At 55.5% G+C, this 9,840-nt stretch overlaps 1 protein-coding gene across 14 annotated transcripts; it reads left to right on the top strand.

The window, feature by feature from the left end:
- Positions 1–1,593: 1,593 nt before the first annotated feature.
- On the top strand, positions 1,594–8,913 carry TLDC2 (TBC/LysM-associated domain containing 2). 14 transcript variants are annotated; one of them, XM_085241449.1, is made up of 7 exons: positions 1,594–1,741; positions 2,402–2,563; positions 3,358–3,510; positions 3,667–3,762; positions 4,149–4,222; positions 4,298–4,415; positions 4,508–7,644. In XM_085241449.1, exons 1-7 carry the CDS (start codon positions 1,709–1,711, stop codon positions 4,559–4,561), a joined length of 690 nt encoding a protein of 229 aa, XP_085097575.1. In that variant the 5' UTR covers positions 1,594–1,708; the 3' UTR covers positions 4,562–7,644. The 14 variants fall into 14 exon arrangements, with proteins under 14 accessions (XP_085097575.1, XP_010720524.1, XP_085097570.1 ...); XM_085241448.1 differs by lacking the exon at positions 1,594–1,741 and adding an exon at positions 1,910–2,270 and having other exon boundaries at positions 4,508–7,655; XM_010722222.4 differs by having other exon boundaries at positions 1,694–1,741; positions 4,298–7,644.
- Positions 8,914–9,840: the final 927 nt, after the last annotated feature.

Here is a 9,840-nt window from a genome sequence, read left to right on the forward strand (position 1 = left end):
CCGGCTGCCACCAAACTGGGCTGACTCTGGTGTGTTGTGGCTATGGAGAGGAGAGGCAGAGATAACTGCAAGTGTGTCTTCCACACAGCACCCATTTTGCAGCTCCCTCCTTCCCCAAAATAGAAAATAAGTTGCTTGTCAGGAGGGAGGCGGTGCTGACTGCAGTGACAGGAGGTGACAGGACAGCAGCTGAGAGCTGCAGGCAGCAGCTGAGTTTTGTGGCTGTGCCCAGGGCCCTGCTTTGGGGCTGGCTCCTGCTGGGTCTCCTGGGGGGCAGCTCCTAAATTTGCATACAAAAGCAGCCCTGAGCAGGGGTAATGGTGTACAGGAGGCCACACGGTGGGTGAAACACACTGAGCATCCTTGCTCCTAAACAGAAAAGCATGCAAATGCTTGGTGAAACTTCAGTATACATTTATGGCCGTTGACAGAAAGGAAAATTGTGACAACTCATTCTGAAAGAGTCATGAAAGATTTTACTCCCTTAAGGTCTTTTTTCTTAGAATTAAAGAAAGGCTCCTCATGTGAATGATCCCTCACAGCTGGCACTTGTACATCTCCATGGCAAGATGGGATCCTGCAGCACTGAACTCAGTAGGTGCCCAGACTATGCGTGCTGGTGTTACCGTGGAACCCAGGCAGGAGATGGGGCCAGAAACAAGGACAGAGACAGGATGGCCACTCTATGGGAGCAGGCAGAGACCGGATGCCTGGTCTTGAGCTCTAATGATGCTCCTGGTACAGGGTGCCAGATGAGCCCACTGGAATCACCAGGCCCCCTGTCCTCCACAGCTCCCTGATGGTGGCCCAGTGCCAGCCATGCCAAGCACTGGGACACTCGGCTGTGACTCCTGTTGACAGAGCCTGATGGGGTCATTTGGTGCTGAGCGGGCAACCAGGACCCACGGATCTGCAGTGGGTACGGAAGCAAACCCTGAAATCCCCCCATGAAGTGCTGTGGGACCAGGCAGAAAGGCAGCTAGGCAGAAAGAAAGAAAGGCAGAAAGAAGCCATTGTGCCATCCTGCTAACATGCAGGGTGCTGCCTTGCACCTTCATCTACTCTGTCTGATATTTGCATAAATGGGAAGTCCTTCCACAGCACAGGCTCACCTGGTACTGGCTGTTTGGGAACGTGAGTATTGGGCCACCACAGTTTCACTGCAGTCCCTCACTGTTCTGCAGCAGCCCCAGGCCAGGGCAGGGACACCACAGCCCAGTGTTTCCCTCTTTCTACAGCCATCAAGCCCAGCTCTCATGGATCACCAGTTTTCCCGTCCACTGTGTGCAGCCCAAGGCCATGCATCCCACAGTGGGGCAGAGTGCCCTGTGCTGCCCTGCAGCTGCGCCATCCCCGGTGCGCTGTGTTGACACTTAACACAGCTATTGCAACAGTTGTGTTGCAAAGAGCAACACCGAGCACAGCCTGTTTGTTGATCCCAAAACAGGGAATCCTCATGCTGTTGGTTGGTGGTCAGTTGAAATGGTAGCCAGGGTGAAGAGGCAGAGACAGGCGCTGGCCTGGTGGCAGCGGGTGCCTGCCCACTCATCCCAGCTCCATGAGGGTGTGGGGCTCCACACCCAACCCTGCGTCACACTGACACGCTGGTGGAGGCACCGGGGGCTGGGGAGGGGCCAGAGCAGGTGAACATTAACCTGGGGCAGTGGCGAGGTGTCCGCAGCAGCACAGCACCTCAGGAGCACACAGGATGAGGGGACTCCGTGCCCACTACCACCTCCTGGTAGGTCTGACCCCGAGGGCACTCGCGTGGGGCTGGAACACGTGGTTGGGCATTCCAGGGCCTCTCCTACTTCTTCCCCTTGTCCCCTGCTCCCCTGGGGTATTTTCTGCCTGCTCCCACTGCGGGGAGCCCGGAGCAGCTGCTTGCTTCTGCCCTGCTGCCCTCCTACATTCAAGCGGGGGCATGGGCTGTGCACACAGCTGTGGGTGGCTGAGGCTCATCACCAGCTGCAGCCTGGCCCACGGTGCATCTGTGTCCTGGTGTGCAGGGCCAGGGTAGGGAAAGATGCAACTGAGATTGACTGCAGTGAACCCTTCCACTGGGACTGAGCGTGGAGGCTGTGGAAACCTCTGCTGCCTCCTCTTCTTCCTCCTTCTTTCCCCATCTCCTCCCTGGGCAGCCCACACCCTTGAACTTCTGTGCCATGGTGGAACTGCCAGGCAGGGGTGCCAGGGCACGCCACGGAATGGCAGTGTGTGTTGGGAGAGGGACAGGAGGCTCAGCCAATCGCTCAACCCTGGGGCTCCAGGTCTGTGTGGTCTTCAAGCCCCTCACCCAGCCTCCGCCCTCTGCACGGGGTGGGAGAGCCCCATGTGGTGCAGGTTTGGGGATGCTGCCTCATGGGGTTTCAAGGGAGTAATCACCTCCATCCACCCCCAGCCTGATCAGGACGAGGACCTGCCCACAGAGTGCACGGAGCCGGACAGTGAGGGGCAGCCAGGCTGGGAGGGGGCCCCGGTGACTCCCCTAGCCCCAGAGGAGCCATGCAGGCTGGTACTGAGCACGCCAAGCAGCATCCTGCAGGAAAGGGAGATTGAGGAGGTAAGGAGTCCTTGCATGCCAGGAGCCGGTCCAGCGTAAGGCTGGTAGATGACATACCCTCTATCCCCAGGGAACAGAGGCAGCCAGCAGGGCTGGCACTGCCAGAGAAGGGGTGCCAAGCACTTGGAGCCCCACGTGCTTTCCTGCACAGCGCACCCATTATCATTCCCCTGCATGGTTTCTTGTGGAGGGCAAAAGAGGGGCACATGTGGATGGGCCATGAACTGCAGTTCCCCAAGAACCCAGTGAGGGGTGCCTTTGGGTGACAGCCCTGGAGGTGTGAGGCCCCACACTCCATCAGTGTGTAGAGGTGTAGCTCATCCTGAGCCAGCTGCCTGGTCTGCTCCTCTCTGAGCTTGTTCTCTGGCCTCCTGCAGGGGGGCTCAGGGTGGGGATGTTTGCAGAAACGTTGGGAGGATACTGGAGGCTGGAAGGATGGTCAGAAGGACCTCTTGGGAACAAATGCTCTGGGAGTTGTCTGGGGAACATGGCTGGTGTTGGGAGAACGCTCAGGGACACCATTTGGGCTCGTGTGTGGGTGAAGATGCTGCAGGGTAAGACTGCTTTGTGGGGGGGAAGATGCTGGGGGTGAGGCTGGTGGGATTCATTCCAGCTGGGTAGGAGGTGGCTGGGAACATTTGCAGCCCTGCCCTCCTGCTGCAGGTGGGCAGGGAGGGTTGGGGAAGCAGGGCTGGGGGACAAGCAGAGGCTGCTGCCCAGGCCAGGACTCCCTGCAAACAACAGTGTGCGGCGGGGAGCTGCCTGCCAGCCCCTCTGAGCCCACTCTGCCCCAGCTGGGCCCCCACCTGCCCACCCGGCTGCGGCAGCAGCCCTGGAGCCTGCTGTACTGCACTGCGCGGGATGGCTTCAGCCTGAGGACCCTGTACCGGTGCACCGGCCGGCTGAGCTCCCCAGCACTGCTGCTCATCCGTGACACCGAGGCTCAGGTACAGCTGGGACCTGTCACCTGGTAGCACCAAAAGTGGCTTCACCTGTGCCTGATACTGTCCTTGTTGTTGCTCACTGGATGGGAATGTGCCAGGTACTCCTGGTGCAGTCTGTGACCCCACAGCGCTGGCATCTCTCTCCTCTCCCTTTGCCAGGCCTTTGGTGCCTTCTCCACCAGCCCCATTCATATGAGCAATGGCTTTTATGGCACAGGGGAGACATTCCTCTTCTCCTTCTCCCCGGAGCTAAAGGTAGGGGCTGTGGGACCAGAGGAAAGGGGGATCCTGGGGACCAGCAGTGCTCCACAGCCTGCCCTGCTGGAAGGACCCAGAAGTACTGTAGGGTCTGGGGGGAATGGTCCAAGGTAATGCAGCCACACTTGTCTGCCCACAAGCAAAGCTGCTAGGCCAGCTCGCCCCAGGTCCCAACCAGTATGGAGGTCTGTGTGTCCCAGTGGGACTGGTGGCATTAGCAGATGGCAGCTGTTCCCCTGAGGGAGCAGGACAACAGCAAAATGGCACCCACACATTGGGCAGGCCTCTCTATGGACTCTGAGGCTTCAAGCCATGACCGACAGGTTCAGAGCCCTTTGTGTGGGCAGGACAGGGACAACCCCACATGACTGCTGTCCCCACAGGTGTTCAGATGGACGGGCAGAAACAACTTCTTCCTGAAGGGAGACACGGACCTGCTGATGGTCGGTGGGGGCAGGTAGGGGCAGCCACAGAGCTCACGTGGCCAAGCAACAGGAGGGTCCCGACTGAGCACAGCCTCTGCGTGTCCCAGCGGCAAGTTTGGGCTGTGGCTGGACGGGGATCTGCACCACGGGGGGAGCTGCCCCTGCGAGACCTTCAATAACGAGAGCCTCTCACCGCGGGGGGAGTTCTGCATCCGCGACCTGGAGGTGTGGGGCCTGGCCTGACGGGCAGCAGCACCACAGGATGCACCTGAGGCTATGGCTCTCGGAGCCGATCGCCGCCGTGCCCTGTCCTGCAGGCACTGGGAAGGGCGGTGCGGACAGAGCCCTGCGGGATGCCGGCCCTACAGTAGGGTGCTGTGGTGCACACAGTGCCCTGCAGGCCCACCCTGCCTCAGCACCTGAGGACGCAGCCTGGCAGAGATGGACACAGCGCCTCTAGAAGGGCACGAGTCGGGAGCCATGTGTGTTCTGGGGGAGAAATGAGCACCTGGGACGGCCCTGTCCCACCAGCTGCTGCCCTCAGGACAGTGGGAACAGGGCTGGTGTGTGAAAGGCTGCTGGCCACCAATAAATGGGAAGAGCTGTGCTCTGAGCCTCGTCCTTATTGCCAGAATAATAGTGCCACGAAGCTATACAGAAAGCAGTGTGAGTCCCTAACCAGGAGCCCAGAGCTGAACCCTCAGCCTGGGGTAGAAGGGAAGAGCAATGGGGGATGGCCTCTGGTGCTGCATTCACTCGCGGAGCCACCCCTCCAGAACTCAGACAGCACGCACAGCCCTTCCCACCACACAAATCCTTCCTGCTTTGGCCCCTCATACCTTCTTTGTGACACCTGACATTCCTTTTACTTTTCCGGAGGAAGGATCGTGGCTGGGCACAGGACTGGAGCACCCACTATCACCCCATGCTTTCACAATGTTAGCTTCAGGTAAAACCAATGTTGGAAAAATCCAAATAATTTATCAGGACGGTCTCTCTGATAAAGCAGATTTTATTGCAATTCCAATAGCGGGCTTCCTGCAAGCAGGAGAGCACCCAGAAAACAGCGTTACATCTTTTTATTTCCTATTGCCCAACACTTATCTCTTTCTCCCCTGGTTCCTCATTGGCTGAGTACTTTAGGATCACAATCTTCTTGATGCTTCACTAAACATGCAAATACTGGACAAACATAAATCTTCGCTGTCTGAGCATAAATCTCTAATTAATTAACTTCTTACCCTTACTCCACACTTGGTCATTGTTTCTGGATATCTGCTTGTCCTCCCTTGCACAGAGATAACCTTGGAAGGAGAACAGAGGGGAGTATCTTGATGCCTGCCTGTCACATTCCAACCTTCTCACGGAGTGAGGCAGTCCGGTCCTGTGTAGAGGCCCTGTCTTCTTTGATGTCTGTTAAATCTGTTTTTCTTTTGCTGCGAGTTTCTTATCCTAACAGAACAACCCTACAATATGTTTTCTAATCCCTAGCACTATACCCACATTGTTTGGAACATTTAACAACTATTGCAGTTTTGCAAGAAATAATTAATCACATAATTCAGTAATAATGTTTCTAAAACATGGTCCTAACATATACAGTATTTCTACTTTTTAGATCAACTATTTCTAAGGATGTTACAGAACACAAATACATTATGTTCTACTTCTTCAAACCAATTGCCCTTTTTTAAAATCCAATGCAGAAACAGCATTCTATTCCCACACCTGTAATTCGATGGAGCTTGGGTCCCACCCATCACCCGGACTGCACTGCTTTACTTTACCCTGTACTCATCTGCAATGAACTTCACCAGACTCTTTGGTCTCCCATGGCCGAAGATACAAGTGAGGAGTTCTGAATCCCCATGCATCCACGTGTGCTGAGGGAGCTGGCGGAGGTCATTGCCGAACCGCTCTCCATCATTTTTGAGAGGTCCTGGACAACAGGGGAGGTCCCTGAAGACTGGAGGATAGCCAATGTCACTCCGGTCTTCAAAAAGGGCAAGAAGGAAGATCCGGGTAATTATAGGCCTGTCAGCCTCACCTCCGTCCCTGGAAAGGTGATGGAACAGCTTGTGCTGGATACCATCTCCAGACAACTGGGAGAAAAGGAGGTTATCAGGAGTAGTCAGCATGGGTTCACCAAGGGGAGGTCGTGCTCGACCAACTTGGTGGCCTTCTATGATGCTGTCACATGCTGGGTGGATGGGGGAAGAGCGGTAGATGTAATCTACCTTGATTTTAGAAAGGCGTTTGATACTGTCTCCCACGACATCCTTATAACAAAGCTGAGGAAGTGTGGGATAGACGGGTGGACAGTGAGGTGGGTTGAGAACTGGCTGACTGGCAGAGCGCAGAGGGTCGTCGTTGGTGGTGCAGAGTCTGGCTGGAGACCTGTAACCAGTGGTGTCCCCCAGGGGTCTGTGCTGGGTCCGGTCTTGTTCAACATCTTCATCAATGACCTTGATGAGGGGATAGTGGCCACCCTCAGCAAGTTTGCTGATGATACGAAGTTGGGAGGATTGGCTGACACGCCTGAAGGCTGTGCTGCCATTCAGCGAGACCTGGACAGGCTGGAGAGCTGGGCAGTAAGAAACCGGATGAGGTTCAACACAAGCAAGTGTAGGGTCTTACACTTAGGGAGGAATAATTGCATGCACCAATACAGGCTGGGGGATGAACTGCTGGAGAGGAGCTCTGCAGAGAGGGACCTGGGCGTCCTGGTGGACGACAGGTTGGCCATGAGCCAGCAGTGTGCCCTCGTGGCCAAAAAGGCCAATGGCATTCTGGGGTGCATTAAGAAGAGCGTGTCCAGCAGGTCGAGGGAGGTGATCCTCCCCCTCTACTCTGCCCTGGTAAGACCTCATCTGGAGTACTGTGTCCAGTTCTGGGCTCCCCAGTACAAAAAAGACAGGGATCTCTTGGAAAGAGTCCAGCGGAGGGCCACAAAGTTGGTGAAGGGCCTGGAGCATCTCCCCTATGAAGAAAGGCTAAGTAAACTGGGTCTGTTTAGCCTTGAGAAAAGAAGACTGAGAGGGGACCTGATCCAGGTTTATAAATATCTGAGGTGTGGCGGCCATAGCGGTGAGGCCAGTCTCTTTTCAGTGGTACATGGAGACAGGACGAGGGGAAACGGACATAAGCTGCAGCACAGGAAGTTTCGCACGAATGTGCGTAAGAACTTCTTCACGGTGAGGGTGACGGAGCACTGGAACAGGCTGCCCAGGGAGGTTGTGGAGTCTCCTTCTCTGGAGATATTCAAGTCTCGCCTGGACGCCTACCTGTGCGACCTGGTGTAGGGAACCTGCTTTGGCAGGGGGGTTGGTCTCGATGATCTCTAGAGGTCCCTTCCAACCTCTACAATTCTGTGATTCTGTGATTCTGTGAAATAAAACAGCCCACTGCTTAAAACTCCCTGTTGCTCTGATGGGCTCATGTCCAAGTGATGAATTTTAGCAGAGCTAAAAGGTGCTGGGGCTTGGTGGCAACAACTGCTTTTTTCCAAGTTCTGCAGGACGTTCTGCGGCTCCAGCTGCCTGTGCTTGGCCTGGTCCTGCAGAGCTGTTTATCTCCTCCACACAGACATTACACAGACCTTACAAACGTACCCAAGAAGCCCGAGGCCCCTCCTTGCCCTGCCCCAAGGTCCACCCATAGTTCAGCTCACAGTGGCCTCATGCTTCATGTTCTCCTGTGCAGGGAAAGCTCTGGACATCCACACTGGGAGGTCACCGCCACCATGACACGTGGGCACCATGGGGACGTTAAGGCATCTCTCAGCAGAACCCCAGTCAGTGCCATCTGGTTCTGCTTGCATCAAGCAGGACTGGTCCTGGCTGGGCTCGGCCATGGAATGTCCTGCAGAGAGCGCCGGCTCCAGTTGCTCTGTGTCCCTTCTCTTTGGAGGGGCTGACCATCTCCTTGCCCACCTTTCCCCAGGAGCTCGGGGCAATGGCCAACTGCGACTGCTTTAAGTCTGCTGGGAGGGTGGGTGAGGGAAGCTGCGTAGTGTCACAGTATTCCAACAGAAAGTGCAAAAATTCTGTGAATTTTTGAACCCAACAGCATGGAAAATTTCACCCACCAGCTCCACCCACACAGAATGACCAAAGTGCAACCGCCCTTTGATCCCCCTGACTCACCTGCTCCAGATCCTGCAGGCAGCAAGGTATGGCAGCTGTGCACATGAACCAGTCTCAGAAAGTGTTGCTGGGAGGGATGGAAGTCCAAATGAAATAGGCCTTAATAATAGAGGAGATGGGGACGGCCGTAAATGTTCTGATAGACCTTTTCAAAGGGCATGTTTGCCTTCAACAGTTCAAAGCCTTAGTTCTTGATCCTTGTGCTTCTGGTTCACGGTGTGCAGCAGTGGGCAGAGACACCACACAGCACCTGCAGTCTGGCTGCTGACCAGCAACCTTCTCCCTGCTCTTGTCCTTTCCTTACAGCAGGATCCCAGACTGAGTTTCTAATTCATCTCTCAAAAGGAAATAGAAGCAACTGCTCTACCACCAATTTCAGATGTTTCACAAATTACTGACAGCGATACGATCCCCTGGAGCCTTCTCTTTAGCAGGAAGGCCATCCCAGCACTCTCCTCGTAGGAAAGATGCTCCCACCCTCCCAGCAGCTTGGTGGCTGTTCCCTGGGTCCAGTTCTGTGTTGCTGGGGAGCCCACACCTGGACACAGTTCTGTGTTACTGGGGAGCCCACACCTGGACACTGTGGCCTCACCAGGGCCTTTTCTGCAGTGGCTTTCCAGACGGGCGCTCCCTGCATGCCCTGGTACTCCTGTTGTTCCTCCCTGGAGGCAGGACTACGCATCTCCCCTTGTTAAAATCCATGAGCTGCCCATCATCCATTTCCCCAGTCTGCCCAGGTCCCTCTGGATGGCTGCACGGCCTTCAGCTGCATCAGCTGCTCCTCCCACACACTTGCTGAGGGCACGCTGAGCCCCATCACCCAGATCATTAATGAGGCAGTGATACAGGCCTGAACCCACTACTGACTCCAGGCATGAACCATCCTGACATGAAGATGGTTGTCATTGTCCCAGCTTCAAGCAGATCAGCCGGGGAACAAAGGGGCCACAGGCATCTCAGCTTTGTATTATCTGCAGATGAAGCTGCTTCATGACAGCCCAGGACAACTCTAATACGAACTTCTTTAATGAGCTCACCTGCATCAGTGAGCACCAGGTCCAGCAACCAGTTGGTTTGCCTAACTCCTGCTTTACACCTCTCCCATCAGGGCTGGGCCTTCCTGCATTTCTCCTCCAGCCGCAGGGTGCACCAGCTCTGTGCTCTCCCTGGGCTGCCCACCTGCCTTCTGCAGCCCTCCCTTTGCAATGCCCTGCAGCAGCAGCCTCGTCCCTGACCACACTGAGGCATCCCTGGCAGCCCCCAGCAGCCCCCACTTCAAGCAGGGCAGTGTGAAGCACGGGGAAGGAGAGGTCTGAGTTTTTGAATCCAGCAGCACGGAGTTTCACCCATCAGCTCCACCTGCACACAATGACCAAAATGCAAAAGGACTTTAATCCTCCTAACTCGCCCAAATCATTTCTAGAGACCTTCAGAAGTTCATTTGGCTGTTTAGCCCCGCACAGTGAGACTACTGTTTTTAACAAAGTTCACGCACTGCAATTCAC

Source organism: Meleagris gallopavo, chromosome 22 (assembly GCF_905368555.1).
Source record: "Meleagris gallopavo chromosome 22, MGAL_WU_HG_1.1, whole genome shotgun sequence".
In the NCBI taxonomy this organism is placed as follows: Eukaryota; Metazoa; Chordata; class Aves; order Galliformes; family Phasianidae; genus Meleagris; species Meleagris gallopavo.

What these genes read in the sequence shown, in the direction of transcription:
- TLDC2 (XM_085241444.1), top strand. Translation starts at nt 6,059, where the DNA reads ATGCATCCACGTGTGCTGAGGGAGCTGGCGGAGGTCATTGCCGAACCG.